Below are 27,003 nucleotides of genomic sequence, written 5' to 3' on the forward strand. Positions count from 1 at the left end.
CTAATTGTCTGCTACCGGCTGCCTAACAAATGAATTCCATTTTTAGCTGGTTCCAACCACCATGCTAGAGTCTTTTGAAAGCAGAAAACTAATTTATGAAAATAATTCCTTTGTTCAATTCTGTTTCCTTATCTTAGCTCAGACTAAGATTTCAGGCAGGCCTTGGTAGACATTATGTTAAAATCAACGATGTGTGTTGAGGACCACAAGGGACAAACTGCTTGCAATGAGAAAACAAAATTGGGAGTACATCTCACAGGGGAGTTCCCCCCACCCTTTTTCGTACAACTGTTATTTCTTTTATGTTGAGTCTTTTTTTTTTTTTTTTGGCTGTGCCTGCAGCATGCAGAAATTCCTGGGCGAGGGATCGAACCGAGCCACAGCTGTGACAAAGCTAGATCTTTCACCTCTAGGCTACCTGGGAACTCCTGTTATTTCTTTCTCTCTCTTTTTTTCGATCTTTTTAGGGCTGCACCTATGGCCTGTGGAAGTTCCTAAGCTGGGGGTCAAATCTGTGCTGTAGCTGTCAGCCTACACCATAGCCACAGCAATACCAGATCCGAGCTGCACCTGCAGCCTACATCACAGCTCACAGGAATGCTGGATCCTTAGCACACTGAGGCCAGGGATCAAACCCACATCCTCATGGATACTAGTTGGGTTGGTTACCTCTGAGTCATGATGGGAACTTCCTAACTGTTATCTCTTTTAAATCATTCCCTTTGTGTTAGACTTTGCAGAGGGCCATTGGACTGAAAAGAGCTGGGTCGCCTATGATTTCCACCCTCTCTTTTTCTAATTTTTCATTGCTGCCGGCTTCCTAGCGTTTCTAGGCAGACGGTTTGCAGAAAAGATTCAGCTAAGACATGTTACCAGTTCATTTCTATTTATGATTATTGATGTGTAACAATTATCACATTATCTAGATAGTGAGATCTGCTCTATAAATTATAGTGGTGGAGTCAAGGCATTTTAGTTATTTTTGTAAGCCATTATCTAGGGGACACGCCTTTGTCGACATCTTGCATTAAGTTCTTTCTCACTCCTGGCTTTGTCCTTCACTATTTGTCAGAGAAAGTGCCCTGAAATTCGCATGCCTGGTGAACTTTGACCTACGTCTTGGGGGTAACAATGCGTATTTCTGCATCATAGATCCACGCCCACGTGCTGGAATGTGGGCTCATCTGGGTGGCGCTGTTGATGGCTACCTTGAGAGCCTCAAAGAAGCTTTCTCTGGGGATTATTATACTCTACCAAATATTCTGGAGTCCCTGCCTGTTCTCTTACGTCTTGGCTCTGGCTCAGGGTGCCTTGGGGAAGAAGTTAACAACGGGAGAGGAGACGATTGATTTTTAAGGCACAGGTGAAGAAGGAGTATGAAGAGGAGAATATAAGGAAATTACTGGATTTAGGGTAGAAATAATGAAACGTTAATAGGGGGCCAATTGAAACAGAGTAACAAACCTTTGAGCATTTACAGTATAAGCCAACTGTTGGCAAGCCTCACTGAAATGCTTATGGACTGGTCCAAGGGCCAGTCATGAGTCTCCAGCAATGGGAATTATGTTCCTAATTAAAAGGAAACATATCTACAGAATGCCTGTCCCAGAAGTTAATAAGCAGAGAAAATACTTTTTTAGATCAAAGACCTGTGGTTTCTTTAATTTTTTGGAGGGTTACTTGTATTAAAAGAATATTACTGTGTGTAATAGAATCTACACATATTAATCTGATTTCCCCAATCGATAAAATAACATCTAGGAGGTCAAATAACTTGCCTAATGTGACACAGCCAGAGGGTGTTAGGGCTGAACTAGATAAGGGCTGAGATTATTATTTTTTTTCTTTTCTATTTTATTTTTAGAAAAGCTGGACAGACAGAGGCTAGAGTTGCTGGTCCAAGGTGACCTCGTTAAGAACGAGGTCTCGTAGTCAAAGAGCTGCCAGAAGTTGGGGCTGCACAGCTTCCCAGAGAGTTCTAAGGGGCTGGAGAATTAATTGGCTGTACCATTCCCCACCAACTCCCTATCCCACCCTTGCCAGGCTCTCCAGGAAGGAGGAGAGTCTCAGCTATGGCCTGATGATGCCTCTTCCGCAGAGTCTAATGAAGGGGGGGCCCAAGACCATCACTTGTAAAGTCAGGGTCTCCTCTAAGAAGTGAAGCCTGATATTTCTTTCCTTCACCAGCTGGAAGTCTGCTTGAGCAGCGTATTTCCTGAGTTGCGTCTGGGTCTGCCCAGACCTAAGTGAGGATGAAGAAAACTAAGGAAGGAAGGTATGAGGGCTGTCAAAAGGGAAGGAAGCCAGAACAAATTCCTGGCTCCTAGAGGCTCCCAACCAGTAGTTCTTATTTCTCTGTGGGAAGGAGTAGAAGATAGGGTGGTGCACCCCCAAGAAGATCATGCCTGGCCTCCTTATATCTGCAGACACGAACGTTATCTGGACCCAGACTGACCCAGAGTGAGATCAGAGATGTGTGGGCCCGCCTGCAGAAGTCCCCTGCCCTCCCAGTCTTCCTTCCATCCTCAGAATCAGAAACAGTGCCTAGGAGACAGAAGGGGCTGGGGAGGATCTCAGAGCCAACTCTTCCCTTTGCTTCCTTCTCCAGGGCAATTCACTCCAGGACAATTCAGTTTTGTCCTGGAGGGAAGGGAGGGGCCAAGCTGAGGACAAAATAAACTCAGAATTTTCCCCTAGCATATCCATAAGCCTCAAATTAGCAACTGAGAGCGAATGTAAATGCTAAGAACCCCTCACCATTTTGGAAGGAGAGAGGAAACACACTGGCACCATGCCTAGCACAAAGCAGGCAATTAGTAGACACAATTGATGTGTGGGTGGCTCTACGGATTGGAGACAATCTACATCAAGGTTCTAGCTCGTCAGAGGTGCTCAATAAAGTCTAGCAACTGGCATCATCTTGATTCTAAGATTCCACAAATGATAAGTTATGTTATCAAGTTTATAAGCTTTTTTAAAAACACTCTTTTGGCAGAGTTCCCTTGTAAGGCCGTGGGTTAAGAATCCAGCATTGTCAATGCAGCATTGGGTTGCTGCTGTGGTACGGGTTTGATCCCTGGTCCTGGAACTTCTGCATGCTGCAGGCACAGCCAAAAAAAAAACCCCTCTATTGAATGAAATATTTCAGTGATGCTCAAACCAAAGCCACAAGCAGAAGTATTCTAAATGGAAATTTAAAACAACAATAATGTCATAAAATAATAGATCATAAAATGGATCTAGAAACCAGGCAATCAACAGGTGTCTTCCAACAGCTTCTGGGATGCAGGTGGCCAAATCCTATGGAGGGACCAGGACTCTATGCTGAAGCTTGACCACAGAGAGTAAAGAGCCTTCTGTGAACTGGAGCAGGGGGCTGCTCCCACGGGTAGTTTCCAGGGCAACCAAACCCACAAGAAAACCAGGAGCTTGGACAGGAAGGGATGCATCGACCTGAGCCATCTGCAGGGACAGAAAAGTGCCTACCTGCTGTTGAAGGGGTTGTCTCCAGGAATGATGTGGGTGCTGTCTTTGCCAGCCAGGAGCTTGATGCGGTCGTAGAAGGACTTCACTGCAGGCGAGTCTGTCTGGCCTTGCTGAATGATGTCCAGGGGGTCCCGGGACCCCCTGCAGAGCAGGCTGTTCTGACAGGCTGACTGCAGGCAGCAGTCAGGGTCCAGACAGTCCACCAGGCCATCTGGAAGGGCGGGGGTGGAGTCAGGGTCATCAGATTTCATGGCAAGAGGCTGCGTGGAGACGCTCACACCTTTATCCTGAGCAGCCTCAACCCTCCCCAAGGTCTGCATTGGCAGGTTTCACACAAGCCTAGTATAATCCCACACATAGGAAGTGAAAGACTGAAAGGAAACAGCTGAAAATGTTAACAAATGGTTATCCTCAGGTAGTAGATTCGTGTGTCCCTCTTTTTTTCTTTCTAGTACTTTTTGGGAATTTCTATGTTTTCTATCGTGAGAAAGTATTACTTGAGTGGTTGGCCACAAAAACAAACACTTTGCTCTTAAACAACATAGCGCAAGCAATTACCCGTTACCAGATCTCAGAGGCCCGAGCTCATGGGTATACAAGTAAGCAAAATGCATGGGGTCCCTTAAATCTTGCTTTAATGGAGAAAAGCATTCCATCTCTACTCCCTCTAAGCCAGGGAGAGAACTGCTGACTAGCTGGAGAACCAAGACTGATGAATTTGACATTTTCCAGGAAATGTGGAGAAATGGCTTTGGCCTGAGCACCCAGAAACTAAGCCCTCAGTTCACTCAATGGCTTCTGTGGCTTCTTTGCAATACACCTGCAGGACCTTGAACATCCTGACTGATTGGCCTAGATTCCTGCCCCTCCATCCCTTTCCTGAACTGATTCTTATTCGTTCACCTACCCTTCAACAGATATTCGCATGCCACCCATGTTCTGGAAATAAGGCAGGGAACAAAGAATGGTGGTGTCTTAAGAAGGTGAGAGCATAGTGAAGAAACCAGAGCTGACACATCCTTTAAGACCCAGACTAGGTGTGGCCTCCTCCAGGAAGCTCTCCTGATGATGCCTCTGTCCTGTTCTGTGCATTCCCGAATCAGAGATTCACGGAGAATGGTTCTGCATCCACATCCTGTGGGGGAAAATCAGGGGCCTACCCCAGGCCTCCCCAGGAAGAGCTTCCAGGAGCAGCTCCTGGAATCTGCATTTTAAACATGATTCTCAGATGTTTCTAATGCGCAAGAAATTTTAGAAACTGTTGTTAATAATGCTAACTTCCTTGTACTAGAATTGCTTATCTCTGTATGCCTGCTTTCCTGTCTGGAAAAGAAGCTCTTTAAAAAGAAGAAGAGTGTCTTATTCATGTTTATATTCATGCCTCACGTAATGCCAACCGTGGAACCGGGCACTCCACAAATGTTTGTTGAAGGAATAATTGACTGTTTCCCATCCCTCACATGTCTGTTAGGTCTGAGGATGGGAATGTCTAGGGGAGCCTTTGCTCCCCGGAATTCCTATTAGAATGGGTTCGTCAGCCAATCCGTATTCACTCTGCTGGGAATTGAACACACACTGGAGGAGCTTGGAAAGTAACTTGCTTACACCTCCTTGATTTGAGAGGGAGGCAATTTGGGGCCATAATTAGCATCACAGAAACACGCACTCAAACCCTGGGCTGTGACTTGACAAACACTTGAGCTGGAACGCTGAATCAGAGACCCGGCTGTGTGCTTTAAATTTACTTCAATGTAATTTTTTGGCATTACCCCTTTTGCTTGGTTCCGCTAATGAAACTGAAATATGTAATTTCACCAAAGTTCCACTGTAATTTAGCAATTAATGTACAATGATTTTAATGCATTACTTTCTTTGTAGCAAACAAACAAATTAGGAGGTCGCGTGTTCTGCTCGGTTTTAAATTACGAAAACTAGCCTCTCATTTTCCACATGGGCAAATGTTGCTTGGGTGCCTCGTAACGCATTTGATTTACAAAATTTCTTGGAAATGCAGACACAGGAGGGTGAGCAGGCATGCAGCCTTTAAATTTAAAGACGTTTGAAGTCAAGGGTCTGAGCATCTGAATCAGGTACCTCCCAGAGCCCTGCAAATCTCAGACCCAAGAAACGGCGCTGGGGAATCGTATCCTAGCAGCGGCGTGACGGTGAAGCGCTGCTTCAGATCCCCGTTCAGATCGTCCAGTGGCTCCCAGGGCCCTTGGCAGGATAAGAAAAATAGGAGAAAAAAGAAGCATAGGCGCCCTTTACCATCACCTTCCAGGACCGCCTTCTCCAGGCAGGAGGAATCTACCATGCGATGCCTGCTCTGGATTTAAAAATACCCTGCTGAGCTATGCTGGCAGGGCTTCATTCAGCCGCGGCAGAAACTTCTCAGGTGAGAAGAAACCCACTGTTATTAGCACTAGAGATTTCTTTAAGGCCACCGGCCTCTTCCCATTAGGAGTTCCATCCATCTCTGGTGGCCTTTCCCTCCCGAAGCCACGGATGGGCCCCCTCCTCACCCCCGCCCCCACCAACCCTTTTACACTCACTCCATAGAACCAGCTTGAGGGCCTCCTACCGGGCTCCAATAACCACTTAAGACAGGTTTTCCTATTAGGCACTGAACATTTTCCTCTCCCAACCCCCTCTGGGCTGCCGCTTGTTCTGGGCCTGCGACCGCTTCCAAAGCACGGACCTCAACTTTCCCCACTGTTTGGTTGACTCTGGGCTTTTTACTGGAGGGCCACACCACACAGCAGCAAGAGCAGATGGAAAATGCCAAAAAGAAGAGAGAAACAAGAAGGATGTGGATGAGGTCCGCCTACGTATTTACATTGACCTGCTTCAGAGCTGGTGCACGTGGGGTGCTGTCCGTTATTAAGTGCGAGCATACGTTATGCCTGTAATGACCTCATCATGTTTCGTGATTATGGGCTGCTGCTGCTGAGCACTTGCAGACGACACTGTGAACTTGAAATTGGCACTCCAATCTCCTAGTGGCCTGTCAGTCATGAGCATCGCATCTTTATGCCAGCAAGCCCCTCGCATGGAGCCTGACATGGCAATCTTCAGTAAATTACCCTGTCACTGACAATCTTGCAGTTATCTCGCAAACAATCAAGCAGGCAATCAAACTGTTCTGAATTGCCAGTTCAGGACCTGAGAGGCTGCCAATATCTCCATTCAACAGGGGCATGAGAGCGGCACAGTCCCCCTATGACACCGGACGATTTATTTTTTTTCCCTTTATACGCCTACTTATTTGTTTGTCTGCTTGGCTTTTTCCCTGGTGAGAGAAGTTTGCAGCATCTTCGAAAAAGGGCCTCCTTCTGACTCAGCGGTTATGGGAAAAGTGACCCAGGCCTTTCTGGTTGGCTCCTAGCGGTGTCCTGGCTCTGCTTAATAAACATCCTCATTTACTTCACACTGTGAGAGGGGGCCAGGGAGTATTACCTAGGTGCTTTCTGTCCGAACGCTTGCTGAATCACTGCTCTGGCCCTCTTCCACACAATACGTGCTAGGATAATTGTAACGGCCATTTCAGAGAAGGATGGACGTGGGGAAACTTTCTGGAAACAGCAGGTGAGGCATTCGTTTACATTGCTTTTGATAAAGACAATCAGAGGGACTCTTGAGTAACAGTTTTGGCAACATGAAACAGAAAGCAGGTGAACGCTAAACTGAAGCGTTGGGATGGGAATTCCTAAGGTAAGAAGCTCAAAGCCGACCCAGCATTAGAGGTACGAGCCTGTGGAATCCTCCAGTCCCTGGCTGTGTGCACTGAGAAAGATGATCAACCTTGCTGAAACTCAGTTTCTTTGCCTTTAAAGCTGAGTAATAACGGTGTATATATCATAGGATTCTGTGATGGGGAGTGGAGACACGCAACATCAGTCTGCCATGTAGCATGTGTTCAATGAACGGCAGGCATGACCATAACCAGAAACCTCCTGAAGTTTTCTACTTTTTCAATTTATAAAAACTGGACATACAAATAAATGAAATGAGGAGTTCCCATTGTGGCTCAGCGGTAATGAATTCGACTCATAAAACCATGAGGACGTGGGTTCAATCCCTAGCCTCGCTCGGTGGACTAAGGATCCAGGTGGACTAAGGATCCATCTGATTTGACCCCTGTAGGCTGCAGATGCAGCTTGGATCTGGTGTTTCTGTGGCTGTGTGGTAGGCCTGCAGCTACAGCTCCAACTGGATTCCTAGCCTGGGACTTCCATAGGTCACGGTGTAGCTCTAAAAAGACAACAAAAAAGAAAAGGAAATGAATGTTCTCTTATTAGTTTCATTTATGGGTAAGGTGCATTTGGCAAGAATGCTATGTTTTCAGTTAGTGTTAAGTTAATAATAACTGACAGTAATAATAAATGCTATAGATTGTATATATATATATTTATATTCTTTTTTTCCTTTTTTACAGCTACACCTGAAGCATATGGACGTTTCTGGGCTTGGGGTCAATTCAGAGCTGCAGCTGCTAGCCTGTGCCACAGACAACACTGGATCTGAGCTGCATCTGCAACCTACACCACATCTTGTGGCAACGCTGGATCCTTAACCACTGAGCAAGGCCAGGGATCGAAACTGCATCCTCACGGAGACTGTGTCAAGTTCTTAACCTGCTGAGTCACAATGGGAACTCCATGGATTTATATCTATTCTTGATTTAAATCTTCATGGCAACCCTACAAAGCAGAATAATATAGCCCTTAAGCTGCAGACTCTGGATCAGGGTGTCTGGGTTTGAACTTCAGATCAGCCACTACCGATCTGCGGACCTTGGGGAATTAACTGCTCTGTGTGCCTCAGTCTCCTTCTGTACAAAATAGGAGAATTAAAGCAGTAGTTACATGCACAACACTTGCAATAGTGCCTGGTGGAGCCAGTACTGTGACCTGTGTATTATCCCCACTATCACAATATCACCCATCCTATAGAGTTGGAAACTGAGGCTCAGAGAAGCTAAGTTATCCAAGAGGCTAAGCAGCAGCTTTGGAGACAAAGCAGGAAAAGGCACCCAATGAGATAATCACCCCTTGTCTTCACTCTCAGAAAGAGGAGATGTGTTTCCTTCCCAAAGGGAACCTGAAGACAGGGCAGTGGACACCCATCAAGCCAGGAAAGTGTGGGCAGCCATGAGATGTAATTACTTTCGAAGGCCTGTCTGCTTCTATAGCTGGGGAAGAACTTGGCTGGTTGAAATGAACATCTGAAAAAGGAATCAATGTGAGAAACAAGATGCTTGGGAATTCATTCCCTGCAACACAGGTGGCCAAGGACCACACTTATTTACCTGTGAGACTCAAACCCCCTTTCAGCTATTTACTGTCGGCACAAGGTGGCACTTCTGGGTGGGCTGCAGCTTTGTGTCAGCTGTTTCTGGCCCTTGCCTAGTTTCTTCTGCAAGACTTTTTTTTTAGCTGTGCTTGCAGCGTGTGGAAGTTTCTGGGCCAGGGATTGAACCTGTGCCATAGCAGCGACCTGAGCCAGATCCTTAACATGCTGTGCCACAAGAGAACCCCTGCAAGACTTTTTAAGGAACTCCTAAGCAGTCAAGAGATTTAACCTCAAGGCTTAAACTGAACACTTACTCGTGATGTTATGGCTCAGGGGATGGGGGCCACGGGTAAACGGAGAGGCTACAGAGAAGCCACAGTAAATGCCTGGATGTTTCCGAGTTGGCTGAAGCTTGCACGTCTTTTCTGTCTAGGGAAGGCTGCCTGGGTCCGTGCATCACTCCTATAGGGAAGGGAAGGCTCTAGGAATGAGAAGAGGTTTGTTTCCTTTATTTCCCTTTTGATCTTTATAAATTGGGTCACTTTGAGAGAATCTGGATGGGAGCATTTGGGTCAGTTTTTGGTGCCTTTTGTTCCCTGCAGCTTGGTAGGCAAGGGATTCACCCCTGCCACCTGCACGAACTCTCCAGCTCTCTTGGGTGTTAAAAGCTTCAGAGGAGGATCCAAGTTTAATTTTTTTCAGTTTTATTTTGTGACAGGGTGGCACAGGTTGAAGCCCACACCTGACTTCCGATACCATGGGTAGCTTGGCTGGTATCTGCACGTCTGCATGCAGCACCAGGTTGGGGCCTGGGCAGCAACTCAGCTTTGAAGAATGAGCCCCATTCTTTCCAGAACGTGGGTGGAGGAGAGGGACCACCAACCACCAAATCGACGTTCCCTCAGTGCGCCAGGAGGCTGGGGAGTGGACTGGTTTAAACTTGGGCTCTGAGGAGTACACACTGCTTCATTTATAGAATGTCCAAGAACAGGCAATGTTAATGGATTACGGGAGAACGTGAGAAATTGTAGTCCTCACCACGGGGAGGCATTGGCTGGGAAAGAATACAGGGGAATTTTCTAGATCTTCATCTTCTTCACTCGGATCCTTAGGTGAATATATCTATAAAAATTCAGCAAGCTGCACATTTAATTTTTTTGAAATCAATTACCTTTTATTTATTTATTTTTGGCAGCATCGCTCAGTTGCTTGATGTGGGGACTCAGCTCCCCGACGAGGGATTGAACCCAGGCGGCAGCAGTGAAAGTGCCAAGTCCTAACCACGAGACCACCAAGGAACTACCCAGGTGCATGTGGAACATTGTGCACTTGATGTATTTGCTAACAGACTCGCTTTCGGCAGGATCATCAACCTCTCTGTGCTCTGTCTTCCTCATTCACGAAGAGAGCTTGGTGCTGATGATGTGACGATACCACACAGGAGCACTGGGGGGATTCAATAAGATGGTCCTTGGAAGGTGCTTAGAACGGTGGTGAGCACCTGGTCACCTACTAAGTGCTTCTGAATCCTTTCCACATCTTTCCTTCTTTTGGCGTCTTCTTGGCATCATATAGGTTTGTTTTGCACACAGAATGAGGTACTAGCTAAGTTCTCATTTTCCCCAAGAAACATCCAGGGAATCCAGGAGGTGAACCCAATAAATCCAAGGGCCATTTCTGAGATCAGTTAATAACGAGGAGGGGGAAATTAATGATGCAGTGGAGAGAAGGCAGGAGGCAACAAGTTAGGGCAACGTAAGGAAGGGGCCTGCCGTGCGTGCTCTCTGTGATGGAGGTGAAGAAGGGACAGGGGGCGCTGGAGAGCACCCTTCACTCTGCTGGCTGGCAAAGGCTCTTGAATTTTAGCCAGAGACCTAAAGGGGGGGGGGTTTCTTGAGTAAAAGGAAATACGGAAATCACAGGATTTGTTTTGCCTTGGGAGTTAAGGTGAGCTCTTGCAGGACCGAGTCTAAAGTGTGTGAGGCCCCTATCTACATAAACAATTTGAGTTACCTGCATCAGCACTATTCTGGCAGCCTGATTGTATACAATCTTGGAAAAGAAACCCTCCTTTCAGCCAGCAGGAGCAAAAGACTTGCTGATCTGCCCTCTGGAATTGAGGTTGGGCACTGGACCCTGAGACAGTTCAGAGATGCAAATTGCCAAACATCTTAGGGTATCCGGTCAACCCTACATGCATGGGGGTGGAGGTGAGGAGAGGTAGAGGGTCAGAGACCACCTTTAAAGGGAGAAACAGGGCCCAGGGCTCATGTGGGTCCTACTCCAGGTAAGGGTGCTCCTTAGTCATACTGCTAATCTGGGCCAGACCCTGCCACTGGAACAGCACTCAGAAAAATTTAAGGCAGGCACGCCAAAGCTCAGGGAACCATTCGCCCTGGGTAGCACTGGGCTCAGACAAACACAAAATAATACAGGCTTTAGAGTCTGGTTTTAAAACCTGTTCTATCACTCATTAGCTACATAACCTTGGCAAGTGACTGATCTCCCGTGACTCAGTGTTCCCAGCTATCAAATGGACTTAATAGCACCTCCTTCACCAAAGAGCATGGGGATGTTACAAGATGGTGCACGTGAAATGAGAAGACGAAGGTATTGCATGTAACACAAGGAAGAACTCAGTAAATGGAGGCTATTCCTGATGCTTCCTGCTCTCCACCAGGGAAGGGCACTGTTCTATTTGCATTTTACCCAATGCCTGCTGACAAGTTGGAAGTGAGGGATAATTGAAAGTATTCTGGCTTGATGTAACTAAGAAGTGAAAGGAACGGGCAAGGCTGACTTGATTTAACCTGGCAATATGAGATTAGTTCTTCATTGCCTCTGTTAGGTCTCCCGCATTGCCAACCTTTTAAAGCAATAGATTGGCTGACAGGGTGCTCATTTGGAAAGTTTCAGCTGCCATTAATACCCTGGCTGCCTGATGCACCGTTGTTTCGCAGGCATCTCCACACTCCCGCCACGGAGCACCCGCCATTCTTAAATATTGCAAGGAGTAAAATTCTATTTGCTCTCCTTATGCAAGGTCTATTGGAAGTTTTCCTCTTGCTTCCTGTCAACTCTTTTTGTCGGTCTCTGAGTTCCAAGGCCTGGGATCCTTGCCCCAACGCACCTTCCAGCTTTTCTTATAATTTAGCAATGGAAGATCGATCATGTCCAACTAGCAATCTGGCAGAGTAGAGCCCTCCCTGAGAGCTGCTTTGCTGGCTTTCCTGGTCTTCAGGATGGATGTGGGAAAGAAAGCACAGCTTCGTAGGAAAACTCAAATGCTATTCCTGAAGGCAGAGATGCGATCTAGGTACAATCTCTCTTAAATATGACTCTGGCTTTACCTTGAATCTACTGGGGCATCTGGTCAACCCCACATGCATGAGGGTATGGGTAAGGGATGGTAGAAATTTTACGACAATGAACTTCGAGTGTGTGTGTGTGGTTTTCTGAATGGCTTTTTTTTTTTGGGGGGGGTGCTTTTTAGGGCCTCACTCAAAGCATATGGAAGTTCCCAGGCTAGGGGTCGAATTGGAGCTATAGCTGCCGGCCTACGCCACAGCCACAGCAACTGGGATCTGAGCCACATCTGTGACCTACACCACAGCTCATGGCAATGCTGGATCCTTAACCCACTGAGTGAGGCCGGGGATTGAACCTGCATCCTCGTGGATATTAGTTGGGTTTGCTTCCACTGTGCCACAACAGGAACTCCCTTGAATGGCTCTTAATCAAAAATGAAACAAGTGGACAAAACCCCAAAACGCTCACAATCAAACCCTCACTAAAGCTCAAGACCCCCTGCTCTGAATTACTGAACACGTCCTTCAAATATTCACGGCAGTATAAGTGACTCTCAGGGACTAAAGCAACTTTTCCAAATGATGACTCCTGGGGGATGTTAATAGGGGTTTCCTGAAACAGAAATAGAGCTGGGACAGGAGGGTCTGGGGTCAAATACAGTTGAGGAGATGTGGTTAAACAAAGTTAAACTGGTTTTATCACAGCAGGGGTTCTCAGAGCCTTTGAAGACTGAATATATATTAGGCATCCCTACTCTTGCAGTGGGACATGCAGTATTCCTGATCATGGAGCATTTCCCTGTAACAGTCTAGCACCTTACTAGCTGGGAAGCACTTCATAAGAACATAGGGCTCTAGGTTTGGGGGTTCTGTCCTACGAAGGACCAGCTAAACCTTTATCTACTTAACAGTCACAAGCAGCAGCCCCATGCTTGACTGAGCTTTTAATAAAATGCAGGCTATTGGGTGATCAGGCCTGATACAAACCACATTATCACCATTGGCACCTCAGCTCAGAGCCTCTGTCCTTGGGCTCCTGGAGCCTCCCAAACCCAGTGCACTTCAGCACAGGGACCCTGTGCTAGGGGACAGCCCCCCGGGGGTCGGCTGGATCATGAAGTCTTAATGGCAACCACGGCTAATGAGAGTGAAGAGCTGGCACTTACGCAAAGCTTACTAAGTGCCAGGCACTGTGCTAAGTGGTTTCCACACATCCCCTCAGTAAATCACCACCAGAACTCCAGGCATCATTAGCACTGCTGTTTATGGATGAAGAACTGGAGACGTAGAGACAGTTTAAATAACTCGCTGGAGACCATGCAGCTTCTACATGTGGGGCTGCGTTTTGAATTCAGTTTGCTGTACTCCAAAGTCAATGCTACAGGAAGCTGCCACCATGAAACGTCCTGAAGGGCCGACACACAGAAGCTGGTGTACCTGCCACGATGACATGCTTAGTGCCTGTGCCAAGCTCTTCGCTTTCAGGCAAACAGAAGTGGGACAACTTAAATACACGTTGAAGGGTGGTTCATGTTTTGGAAAATCAGGACACAGAATGTTTTTGCCACTCTCCACCCCAGCTCCCCACTTTACCCAGCTCCCACTTCTGACGTGGGTGGACCACCACAGGGCTGTCCCCCTGCCAGCGGCTTCAGTTCCTCTGTGCTCCCCCAGCCTGCACCATGCAACCTCATCGAGCATCGTCCAGTAATGCTCCTGAAAACCCTTTGAGGTTTTTCTCTGATCTCCCATTTTGTAGATGAAGAAACCAAGGCTCAGAGAGGTTAAGGGACTTGCCCACAATCACACAGCAAGCAAAGGATGGAGGAGCATTCACCCCTAGGCTGTCCACCTCCAAAGCCTACACTCTGGGTTTCCACCCTCAGTTCTTCATAGGTGGCTGCGGGTGACCACAGCCACATCAAGGTACCCCATGAATGTTGCAGGGCTTGGGGATGGAAATGTCGAGGCTTCAGAAAACAGCTTCATTTCCAGTTGCCCTTTCTCTCCGTCTTTCTCTCTTACTCCCCCCCCACCTCCCTTCTTCCCCTCCCCCATGCCCTGCTGCCTCTCCTCACCCGACAGAGCCTGTAAGAATAATAATCTCACTTGATCAGAATATTCCCACCTTGGACATCCCTGACAGGCCTCTCCAGCACAGTCTCACCCCTGTTAGCCCAGGGCTGTGTTTTTAATACCTGAGGGATTCCTATCCTGCCCACAGCTGTCTTTCCCCCTTTGCCTTTTTTAAAAAAACAGTGGCAACAGAGAGCAGGGGCCTCTGATCTTAGACTCTGATTTCCCCAAATGCTCGCCCTCACTCCGCTGTTTCTGGCTTCTCCTCGCCCGGTCTGTCCCCACCCGTGCCCATGCCTGCTGCCCTCATCAACCACCATTGCAAAGAGCCCACTGACAGGTCAGACAGAAGCCAGCCGATGGCTGGGGAGCCCAGGCCCGGCGGGGGGTGGCGGCCTGGTGGGGTGCCAGACAGTGACCTGCTGGGCCCCTCAGAAAGAAACGGGGCTGTCACCACCGACACCTCTGAGCAACAAGCTGGAACCATTACTTTCCGCCTGAGGAGAGACCCTGTCTCTTGGGAGAGGTGGGAAGACTGGCCCTAGAGCTGAGGGGATTAGCAAGGGGGCATGATAACCGTGTAGAGAATAAAGAAATACCCCCAGCCTGCCGAAGGGGAGAAGGGACCAGACTCAGCTGTCAGACAGGCTTCCTGCTAAATTAGGGAAATTAGAAGGACTAATTCCCAAACATGGCCAGTAGCATGCTCCAGGCACTGTGCTTAACACCCCGTAGAGCTTTTCTTGTTTAATTTCACATGCACTCTACTGCGTAGCTCCTAGGAGCCAGGATGGTACTGCCTGTTATCACAGGACCGGGAGGTCTGCCCCACCTTGGCGGTGTGGCTTTGGGCTGGTTACTCTACCTCTCTGAAGCTCAAGAGCCTCAGCTTCCTCATCAGTGAAACGGAAATAATAATTACATCAGCAAAGTGGGGCTGTCGTGAAAGATTCACACAACCTTATGCAGAAGCACTTAGCGGACCGTAACCATCTGCTTACTCCACCTTCCTCGCTATTCCACGCCTCGCCAGGCAAGATGTAGTGGAGAGGTGAGGGCCCCCTCAGCAGGGACCCCTGGCAGCCCCTGCCTTTCTTCTTGTCTTGGAGGAGATGGTGGAGCTTGCCTACCTATGGCTGTCAGCCCACAGGAAGCCGATACACAGGGTGGGCAAAGTCAACAGCAGGGGTGAAGGGCAACATCACCACGTGCTCACGTCTGAGTGAAAGAAATAATGTATCTCACCTCTGGATTTTCTTTGCATTAATAAAATGGTGTCAGGGACATACAGGTGTCCTTGTAGGCATGTGTTTTTTTAATCCCCGAAACGAAATTGATTCATCTGAAAGGAATCTAGCGAATAAATGACAACTGCGTCCCAGCCTAGATGCCTCTCATTAAAGCTTTCATTCTGCAATTCACTTACTAATGAATTGACCAAGACAGACAGGGACCCTGGAGCTGTGAGCCTCGAGTCTGGAAGGGAAACAATCAACAAATAACTGTATAAGAGGCTTTGTGAGAGTGATAGTGTTTTGAAGAGAACTAAAGCAGGGCAAAGAGTTGGAGAGTGATGGAGGGGAGTCAGGGATGGTGGCTCTGAGGAAGTGATGCTTGGGTAGAAGCTTAAAGGAAATGAGGAAATGAGTCACGGCAACATCTGCAGGAAGAGCTTTCCTAGCAGGGGGAACAGCAGGTGCACATGCCCAGAGTTGGGATGTATTTTGTGAGCTAGAGGAAGAACAAGATGGTGGGTGTTGGGCCAGATGAGGGAGAGGAAAAGAAAGAAGAGACGAGAGTGGAAGTAGGGGCCTGCTTATGCCAAGCAAAGCCAGCATCGCACCTGGATGCCATCCGGTGGCAGATGTGATGCCCTGGGAAAATATGAGGAGGGGCGTGATGCGACCTGACTTTGAAAAAGCTTCTTGTGATGGCTCTGCGTGGGATAGACTGGAAGCTGCAAGAACAAGAGTCAGCCCATGGGTGGAGGAGTGAAGCTATTAAGAAACCAGGGCCTGAGTAATTAGGAGTAGAGATTGGAAGGGGCCAGACACAAATCTGTGCGGCAACTAGCACAAAGGTGGCATGGGACAGAGCCAGGGAAGGTGTCCCCAGGGTTCATATACCAATCAAGTTGCCACTGCCTCAAGAGCCAGAGCATCTTGGCTTGTCCCCCCATCGAGCAGCCCAGGGCCCCACACCTGGAGACGTCAATCCCTGCAGTCACTTGAACTCCCCTCAAAAGGACACATATTGTGTCAAGACAGTGGTTCTCAAAGTGTCACCATCACCTGGGGGCTTGCTAGAAATGCACATCAGTGGGCCCTCTACTAGATGTATCAAATGAGAAACTCTGGGGGGTGAGGCCCCCTCTGACCTGTGCTTTATGCCTTCCAGGGACTCAGAGGACCACTGACCTATGAGAAACGTTAAGTGTTTTACGCCCACAAACTCGTCTAAGCCTCACAGTATCCCATAAAATAGGAGGCATCGTTAACCCCACTTTGTTGAGGACAAAACGGAGGCTCAGAGAGCAAGAACGACTTGCTTCTGCTCATACTATGGACTGGCGTAGGAGCCGGGACGTGAATCAATGCTCCGTGACCCCAAAGCCTCTTTCTCGCCCCACCACCATCTCTTCTATCCTGATAGGCACCAAGGAAACATAAGGCCAGGCCCCTCTTTCTTCCCTGCTATGAGCATGTGTGTTCAGGAAGGATTCCAGCAGATACATCATCATCCTTCTGCCTGATGGAAGAGGTGTGGCTGCAATTTTGGGGACCGAGATGCTAAGTGGAGGGTGGCAGGGTGAACACTTGGGGCAAAGTGCGCTCTGGCCAGCGTGGCACACTAAGCCCTGTCTCTGTCTGTACAGACCCGGTTCCCCAGCCTCCCTCCTCTACACCCTCAGACTTCCCAGATGTTCCCAGATGTGCCTGCTGCCTCTTGCACTCTTGCCATTTTCCCTGCCCAAATGCCTATCTCTCTTTTTAGGAGTGGAGATTGGAAGGGGGCAGACAAGGGCGCATCCACAGATCTGTGTGGCAACTCGCACAAAGGTGGCATGGGATAGAGCCAGGGAAGGTGTCCCCAGGGTTCACGTGCCAATCAAGTTGCCACTGCCTCAAGAGCCAATTCCTGAGTAGCTTTCAAAATGCAAGCTTTCGGGGATCTGGGAGCCTTCGATGTTCCCCTGCAGGGCTGCCATCACCCCCTGGCCTTACTTCTATCATGGGCCCTTAGGGTACGGCTTTGTAGTGACTGTGCCTCCCCCACACTAGACCTTGGATTCTCTGTGCACCCCTGAGTCTCATTCATTCACACAGAGTAGAAGCTCCACGTCTATTTGTTGAATGAATAAATGATTTGGGGAGGGTTCTGTCCAAGAGTGTGGCTTCCTCGGGGCGAAATGTTTGCCATCATCACCATCAATGACAAGGGGTCTGCACAGGGTGGGGACTGGGGTGCAGCGAGTGAGGCTCACCTAGGTGCAAAATTAAAGGCGGCACTGACTCTCAGATATACAGGCTCCTCCACTCATCCTAGTCTATAAGTCCTGGGTCTCAGACACAACTTTGCTTAAACCAGGTACCCATTCTCTGGAGGGTGACTAGGTCCATGTGGGGGGAAGCATGTATTGAATTTAGAGCCAGGAAATCAGGCTCTTATCTGCCCTGCCTTGCTGGGTTGTCTTGAAGAAGTTACTTTCCCTCTCTGGGCTTTGTAGCTGCTGGGACTGTATACTTGAGCCTTTTTCCATCTGACATTCCCAGACTCTATGATCCCATAACTGAAAGACATAGCTTCCCCCCGTGTGCGGACCTACCTCTGGATAATATATGTGATACTACAGATACTATGCTATCGATACTATCGATAGGATACTATGCTATCGATAGCATCAATGATGATAGACCTTGATGATTGAAAAGGGAGGGGATTCCCTGGAAAAGGCTTGGATTTTGCGGTACATGGGGAGGGATGGAAGCACAGGGCACTGAGCTTTGGGGGACCCTGCGTGGTTTTCTTTAGATTCACATTTGGCCGTTTAATTCTGGCCCCTCTCCAATCCCCCAGAGCTCTTGGTTGAGAAGATGGGAAGTCAAAGAAACGAGCACAGGCCTTGGGCAGCCGCTCTCCCTGTGCTGCTGAGAATGCCTAGCTATTTAAAATCCAACTGCTCCACTTTCCCCCGTTGGCCCCCGGCGTTCCAGGGCAGCAGCACTCTGCAGCAAAAATGCACTCCAAATCCAAATCCAAAATCAGAGGAGGGCAAAAAGCCAACGCCAATGCTGTTTTTCAGAGTGCTGCAGGAACGCGTGCTGCTGAGGGGCTGAGGGCGTGAAGCACGTCTGATCGGCCCTACTCTGATCCTGGACATGAGACTCAGGGGCTGCGAGGGGCCTGGAAGGAGGGCTCTTGACCTGCGTTCTGAATCCTGGCTTGGTTACGTTTCAGCTGGGGGACCTGGGTGAGCCACTTCACGTCTCCGGCCCTCAGTTTCTGCTTCTATGCAAAGGATAGCAAGAGGCTCTGAGGGCTCTCGTGCGCAATTGCCGTGATTTATTTGGGCCGCGTGGTAACATCTGAGCACAGGCTTGGCCTCTGGTAAGTGCTCAGTGCATCAGGCCTTTGCCATCACACCCTCTGACTTGCAGCCAGAGGACACGCCCTGTGTCCGGCACCGCCCAGCCCCTCAGATCTGTTCCTGGGGGATGTTAGTGTCTGCATGAGATTTGTCAGCCCTGGTGTTACTGACATTTGGGGCTGGCCGTGCCTTGTTGTGGGGCTGCCCTGGGCATTGCAGGATGTTTAGCATCCTGCAATGATGGCTATAGTGCCCTACCCCTCCTCTCTGCTGTGACTCAAAAAAAAAAAAAACAAACAAAAAAACAACAAAAAAAACCATCTGCAGACATTGCCAATGTGCCCGGCAGAGCAAAGCTGCCCCTGATAGGGAACCACGGGTCTCGAACGAGGGGAGCGATGCAGGAGCAACAGAGCTGATCATGGCATCGGGGCCCTTGAATCTTCCTTCAAATGCTGGTCACAGAAACCAAGAGGGTAATTTCTGCCATCGAGGCAGTTTCTCCAGTCAAGGCAAAAAGACAGGACGCTGACAGAATGATACAAATGCTACTACCTCTCTGCCGTCGGTTCAATCTATGTTTTGATCCTCAAATTCCCTAAAATAAGTCTTCAGGGATTTAAATTGGTAACACTTTTTTTTTTTTTGTCTTTTCTAGGGCCACTCCTGTGGCATATGGAGGTTCCCAGGCTAGGGGTCCAATCTGGCCTACGCCAGCCAGAGCCACAGCAACGCAGGATCCGAGCCGTGTCTGCAACCTACACCACAGCTCAAGGCAATGCTGGGTCCTTAACCCACTGAGCAAGGGCAGGGATCGAACCCTCAAGCTCATGGTTCCTAGGCGGATTCGTTAACCACTGCACCACGATGGGAACTCCTTTTTTTTTTTTGTAGATTATGTATTTTAATTACAATTTTATGACACGTATTTGGTCTGTCATCTAATCAGGGGAAAAATATAACCCTTCAAGAGACACTTCATGGCCATTTGCACTGCTAAAGATTTGATTAGAGAAGCCTGAGGTGCTAGGTTAGGTGAACACATGAACTTTCAACCTTTTTATTTTCTTCAGCCAGTTCCATGGCCAAATAAATTTACTGTGAACGGGTTTTCTAGGGGGAACATTTTATCTTTGAGGCGGTGTTTCCTGAGACCTTTTTGCAACAACACATATTCCACACGTGTCTGAACCTTTCTCAGGACGAGCTTCTAAACCGTGTCAGAATTTTAGGAGAAAAAAGATGCTGGCTCTACGGCAGAAAACCGCTCTGTCATAGTGGTGTGCTGAAAGGCTTATTTTGAATATGACCTTCTGGAGCTTTGGTTTCCTCATCTGGGAAGCGGAAAAACAATGATGAGATAGACGTGTAGGCCTTGCGTTTCTGGTGAGAAGCCAGAGACAGGGCAATTCAGGGGTGTGATATTTGCTGTGAAGCTAACACCAAAGGGTGTTGGGAGAGAGACCCAGGGGAACCTTCCAGGTCAGGAGGCCTCTTTAGGGCCTTTGAGCTGAAACCTAAGAAGGAGCAGAAGAGGCCAGTCATGCAAACTGCCCAGGGCAGAGCACTGGCTGCTGGCCCTGGACCAGCAAAGGCTCTGAAGGGGACCAAGATTAGCCTGTGGAAGGTCTAGAAGGCGGGCCAGAGGGCTGCTAGAGAGGCCACCAGGATGATGAGAGAGAAGGAAGGGACCATTAGAGTAGGCCCTCCAGGCCAAGAGGCCAAGTCCAAACTTTTTTTTTTTTTTTTTTTGGCTATTTCTTGGACTGCTCTCGTGGCATATGGAGGTTCCCAGGATAGGGGTCCAATCGGAGCTGAAGCCACCGGCCTATGCCAGAGCCACAGCAACGCGGGATCCGAGCCGCGTCTGCAACCTACACCACAGCTCAGGGCAACGCCTGGTCCTTAACCCACTGAGCAAGGGCAGGGACCGAACCCGCAACCTCATGGTTCCTAGTCGGATTCGTTAACCACTGCGCCACGATGGGAACTCCCCCAAGTCAAAACTTTTGACTTTGATTCTAACTACAGGAGAAGCCCTTTGAGGGCATGGCATCATCCGATTTACAATTTAAAACAATCCCTCTGGCTGCTGGGTGGAGACACAGAGAACAGGGCCAGAAGCAACAGCAGAGAGCCCTTGGTGGCTTCCTATTCCTGTTATCCAGGTGTCTACAAAGCCCAGCTCAGGGCTCTTGAAATCTTACTGATTATATGCTTTATAGGCCATGGAGAATGGATTCCATCTTTTTTTTTTCAACCTCAATAGAAAAACAGAAAATGGACCCCCCAACTCTCAGTTTCCTAAATAGAAGATTCTCTAGTCAAATGTGCCCAGAAAGCCAAAGATCTTTTCTCCGTCTCCCCCTCCACCCCCCACTTTCTTTCTTTGCTTTTTTTGAGGGCTGTATCTGTGGCATATGGGACTTCCAGGCTAGGGGTCGAATTGGAGCTACAGCTTCCTGTCACTGCCACTGCCACAGCAATGCAGGATCTGAGCTGCATCTGTGACCTACACTGCAGCTTGTAGCAACGCTGGATCCTTAACCCACTGAGCAAGGCCAGGGATTGAATCTGCAGCCTCATGGAGACTAGCTGGGTTCTTAACCCGCTGAGCCACAATGGGAACTCCAAAGATCTTATCTCAACTGGAAGATCCAGAATAATTTCAGACCCCTATTGCCACATGGTCCTCTAGGAGTTGTGTTGGGGCTAGTTCTACTGCCTTCCCTAAAAAGAGAGCTCCAGTGCCTGGCCAGCTGGAGTGGCCTCTAGGCCAAGTTTGCCTTCTAAGCATCAAATATATTGCCTTCCTCTCTGGGAGCTAATTGTTTCTGGCTACAGTTACATTTGTCACAAGGTCTTTGGACTGCAAGGGGAATCCTTATCCAACCCAATTAATAGAGCAGTGTTGCGCACTGAAGCTGCCCCCCACCCAAACGATCCATAAACATAATTTGCACACACTCATCACAGCATTTACAATGGGTTCCCCAAGCTTTCTCTCTCACTGGAGGAAGAAACAAAACTATTTGACTTGTAAACCAGAGCTCTCCCAGAATCCCTGAGGTCCCAGGCTTGGCTCTGCTAAATGCACCGACAAGGTGAGTTATTAATTAACAGTTGAGATAAATGCCAGAATAAGCATCCCTGAATCATGGCAGATCAGTCTGGGTGGTATGGGATGGGGAGAGAAGGGGAGGAGGCAGCAGGTGAGGGGTGGGATTTGTCTGTTCCAAGAACTTGGGTCACACTCCAGCGTTATTTCTCCCCATTTAGACCTGGCTGTAAAGCCTTGAGCTCAGGCCAGCATCCACACCTCTTAACCCAAGGCAGAGACAAGGAACCAAGCTTCACACATGGAGGTGGGCTGGGGAATACTATTCTGAACGGGAGCCTGACTGAAGTCCTTCATTTAGGGAGAGAAATGTCAGTGCTGCTGGTGGATGGAGGGGCCCCTCCTAGGGGTTCTGATCACACTGGCCTGTGGGTTTGAGGGGAGCAAGGAAACAGGCTGAAGACCCTGGGCTCAGTGCTGTGATGGGCTTGCTTTTCTATCTAGTGGTCCACGCCCACGGTCCGCGATACCCCTTCTCTAAGCTCCTGATGAAGGAAGGTCTTTCACGCCGTCTGCCTCACATGCTGGACTGCAGGAATAATGCTGCCACGGCTAAACATCTGTCTCTTCGGACGGACGGGAGCTCTTTGCGCACACGTGTCGTGTTCATCTTCATATTCCCAAAGGCCTATTTTCAGTGTCTGACATTTACTAAACTGTCCACAAATGTTTGTTAAACCAAGAATGAATAGCTGATGGATGGATAGATGGATGGAGTCACAGCCTGACGATGGAGAATCTAAAGGCGCTTAAAATTTCGAAACGAACACTGGTTACTTCCCCAACCAGGAATGGTGATTGCTTCTGAAAACCCAGTTCAGCTATTCACTCAGAAACTAAACGTGAACATGTGTTTTTGCTTTTCTAATTACATACTTCTTGAAATAAAATTCCCCTCTCTTCACGTCACTCCTCGTGTATTCTGGAAATGCTAGGGCTAGGTGTTTAGGAAACAGGCACCACTGGACTGGGTCAGCCCATGTAGGGAAACCATTATTTACATATATTTTCCCCAAAATGTGGTCTGTAGACCACTTGCGTCAGAATCCTCTGGGGTGCTTGGTAAAAATTCAGATTCTGAGATGCCATCTCTGACTTAACAAATCACCTTCTCCAAGGCGGGGGCCCACAAATCTAAATTTGAAACCAGTTCTCTGGTGCAGTCACGCAACGCTGAAATCTGACGAGCCCTGGTTAGAACCTCAGTGGTGATGAACTGTGGGAAAATGATGGATTAGGCTCCACCTCTGTGGATTCAGGACTCATTCTAGACAAAAACAACATCATCAACGCTAATGACATTCACAAGGGCCAACACAGAGGGTGTCCTAGGAGCCAGGCACCTTGTAAGACCTATAACACACGTTTTCTCACGGAGACGTCACACATGCTAATGGAGGTGGCACTACCTGGCTTGTTTTACAGACAAGGAAACTGACAGTCTGGGGGGTATACCGACTTGGATCCAGAGACTGGCCATCCCTCTGCTGCCTGGCCCGGGCTTTTAACCCTATGACAGTATGGTGTCACCTATTCAGAAATCAGGGAGGTGACAGGTGAAGGAGCAAAGCCCCTAATCCTCAGACCTGTGATGAAGCAGCATGGAGGGAAACAAAGACAAGTCCTTAGTGTGGTCAGGAAGGACGTGGGGCATGGTGGCTTGTGGACAAGCTCGGCTTCGAGAAGGCTCTCCCCTCCCCGTCCTGGCTTCTGCCTGCCAAGTGAACCTGGCATCTGACAGGACAGGATTCCATCAGACAGGCTTCCAGGCTGGCTTGCCATGATGGGAGCTGGGCTTTCCGCAGACAGCAGGCTGGGGCTCCTGATTCCACGTTTGGAGTGATAAAGGGGTATAGGAAAGGAGTAAGGGCTGTCTTTCCAGGCCAGCCGGTCCACCACTGCCTCCCCACCTCGACGCCCCCACGTTGAGAGGAAATCCACACCCTTTCTCCTGCCCCTGGCTGTGATGAACGGAATCTCACACCTCTGTCTTGGTGGTGATAATTAAATATTACCCGCCTGTCACTCGACGGGCATGTTGTGTGTATCCTCAGACTTTAATGAGCTGGTATTTGTCTTTGGTAAGCAAAAATATTTCTTTGAGTCTCTTCTTATTTTCAAATTGGGGTGAGCAGTTCAAGTAAAGATCTCTCACTATTAAAAGAGACAGTCTGCTCGCTGGCACATCTGTCTGAACCATTTCTCCCACTTCTTAGGGGTCGTGGCAGGTGAAGCTTGTCCCCTCGGGGTCAGTCAAGGCTCCCTGAGGTTAAGTGCATGGTCACATGGCTGGGGATGTTGGGAGACTTTGGAAGGGATGGGAGCGAGAAGGTAGGAATCTATACATTGTTTTGGGGGCATATTTGAAGACCATGTTTCCCAATAAGGTTTCTCATCTCAGCACCATGGAATCCAGAAAACACTGGAGGGAAGAATTTCCCAAGTTTTCCAAGGATGATAGTTTGTACCATTCTAGATGCATCGGGGAGATGCATTAATTCATTCCATATAATGGAAGTCTTGGGTCAGTGGTTCTGAAAGCAGCCCCTGGAAATTTACTAGTGATTCAAATTCTTGCCTTGGACCCCAGACCTCCAGAATCAGACATGGGGGTAGTGCTTAGCAGTCTGTGTGTCCTCCGGAGGTGGTGGTGGGGTTGCTGTAAGCTGAAGCTTTGGAACTATGAGCAGCTCTAGGCACCAGAGCGTCTTTCTCTCATAGAGGAACTCAGGTGGAAAAAAGGCTGATACAGGCTTCGACCATCTAGATCTATATTTATCTCAGTTTAAAATAAAAAATCTATTAAATGAAGATTTAAAAAAAAAAAAAAGGAGCATGTTCCTAGATGAAAAAATGATTTGCCTCTCTTCCAGCTCGCTTTGGAAGAGCGCTCTATTATTTTCCCCATTCATGAGGCTTATAACAAATGTGTTCACTGCAGCTGCTCCCCAGGCCTGGGCACCTCCTCCGTCTGACCCCGCCACTGCCACGTGTAGACACCCACGCAGCTCTTCCTGAGAACTGGCAAGGCAGGACAGAGCCTGGGGCGGAACGCCCACCCCCAGCCCCAGCCCCAGCCCCATGAAACAGTGATATAATTAGCATGCGGCAGGACTGGATCCGGAGTTGATGAGGAACAGCTTTAATATTTATCAATAAACAGCAAAGTGCTGAGCGCACCTCCTAGGGAAGTAATTAACCATAAAAAGGCTACTCTGCACGGAGGAATCTCCTCCAAAAAAAGAACCCAGTTAATTGTGAACTGCTTACGCCAGGTGAGAGTGAATCCATGCCTACCCCTCTTACCTGACCTAAGCAACTCAAAATTAGCTGGGAGTTTCTGTTTATAAACACCACACAGAGGCCCCCTCTCCCTTTTTTTCTTGGGGGTTAATTGCTTCCTTGGGAGGCTGCTTTAGCAGTTCCCATAACAAGGCCACTATTGTCTTTAGCATGATTGCTGCCTCATTTGCTTCTGTGCCCTGCCTTTCTGATGCCCCTTGCCTCTGCCCACCAGGAGGGACCCTGAGCTATGCCCCTTGGGCAGGCCTCAGCCTGGGGACTCGCTGTGTACCTGCTCCAGCCCCACCACTCCAGGCATTTGGCTTTCTCTGGGTGGGGCCAGGGAAACTGAGTCCCCCTCCCCTGGGTGCAATGCTCTAGCTATCTGCTAAGCTTTCAGCTGCTGACACCAGCAACAGGGAAAGGAAGCCAGGACAGCAGCTCCTTTCTGGCAAAGGAAGGATCAGATCTGTAAGCCACCACTTGGGTGAAATCACCAGGGACCAGAAACAAAAACAGTGAACCTTCCCAGGAAAAGTAGTACGATTCTGATCGTCTCTCTGGGGGAAAAAATATGTATTATGGAGTTATGCCTTACTTCACTCAAAAACGACTTAAAGTGGCTTCTATTCTGGCTTTGCTTCAGGAAGGTAAATGAATGAATGGGAGGTCTGTAAATGGCGTCAAGTCTACCAGCTTTTTTGGACTGATGTAGCCCTGTCAGGGTGTGCACATCTGTTTATGTACAAATTACACACTTGCTACAGCTGCAATAACGGGTTATGGAAATCGCAAAACGTCCATGAGTAGGATGAAGAAAAATAAAAATAGTGTATCTGATACTTCCCACCTTCACCAGAATGGCTTGTACCTTACTCTAGATGCCACTGAAGCCGACCCCTTGGGGCCAGGAGGGCAGGGACTGACAGTCCCAGAGCTCCGGAATTAGCACATATGAACCAATACGCATTTTTGCTAAGCAATGAGACTCATGCCTTCTCATACACCGAACAGCTTCTGCCTCAAGGGAGTTCTGACCAGTTAGTGATTTTGGTGGCAGTGGATCATACACATGTACCCATGTGAGGAGACCATGACTCTGTGTTCTTGGGAAATCAGATGGTCCACATGCTATTGCAACCCTACTTAGCACTCCGCCGGGGAATAACACAGGAAAATTCAGCTTAGGGGTTTAGAACAGAGGTGGGCAAACACTTCCTATAAGGGATCAGAGAGCAATCCATCTTTTTAAGGCTTTGCCTCAGCCGCGTGGCCTCTGTCTAACTAACCAACACTGTCTGTGAGGGTGAAAGCAGCTCTGGACAAAGCATACGTGAACAGGCCATGTTCCAATAAAACTTTACCCACGGGCAATGAAGTCTGAATTCCACATGGTTTTTGTGCGTCATGAAAACAGTCTCTTCTCCTTTAGATCCCCCAGCCATTAAAAATGTAAAAACCATTTTGGGCACGCAGGCCAGTACGAAAACAGACACTGGGTCCCATGTGGCCTGAAGGCTGTGGTTTGCCAACCACTGGTTAGACCATGGACTTTGGATACATGGCTGGCTGTGGGCCACAATTTTCCTATGGGAGACTGAGTTATCTTTAAAAAGTTACTTCATTGCTCCCTCAGCCTCGGTTTCCTCATCTGTAAAGTAACATCTCCAGGAGCTGCAAGGATGAAAGGGACACACTGCTTACAATGTCTTAGCTCAGGGTAACCACATGCTGTCATCAGCAGCCGAGATTTATCTGTAACTCCCGGCCCCACGGGGCTCTTGGGAATGGTCACCCAAAGGCAAAGCCGGGGCCTGGCCACTGTTCTAGGGTGATGTGTACCTGAGAACCTA

The 27,003-nt window shown here is 48.5% G+C and overlaps 1 protein-coding gene and 1 long non-coding RNA gene across 51 annotated transcripts in view; both read right to left on the reverse strand.

Annotated features, from left to right (window-relative positions):
* The window catches only part of TENM2 (teneurin transmembrane protein 2), a 1,290,011-nt gene that overhangs the window by 97,553 nt on the left and 1,165,455 nt on the right, over positions 1-27,003 (reverse strand). For all 50 annotated transcript variants that reach the window (XM_085001825.1, XM_085001822.1, XM_085001814.1 and 47 more), the window contains one exon: positions 3,487-3,697. In XM_085001825.1, the coding sequence (XP_084857951.1) occupies positions 3,487-3,697 (211 nt within the window). The remainder of the gene's footprint in view (positions 1-3,486; positions 3,698-27,003) is intronic.
* LOC146395647 (uncharacterized) lies at positions 12,990-18,355 on the reverse strand. The gene is made up of 2 exons (XR_014830909.1): positions 16,372-18,355; positions 12,990-15,617 (listed from the first exon to the last, which is right to left on the reverse strand). It is a non-coding gene; the product is annotated as an uncharacterized LOC146395647 (long non-coding RNA).

This window comes from Sus scrofa, chromosome 16 (genome assembly GCF_054392235.1).
Source record: "Sus scrofa isolate SSC_HxYL_T2T_F1_AM1 chromosome 16, Sscrofa_HxYL_maternal_Yorkshire_Landrace_v2.0, whole genome shotgun sequence".
NCBI classification, from domain to species: domain Eukaryota; kingdom Metazoa; phylum Chordata; class Mammalia; order Artiodactyla; family Suidae; genus Sus; species Sus scrofa.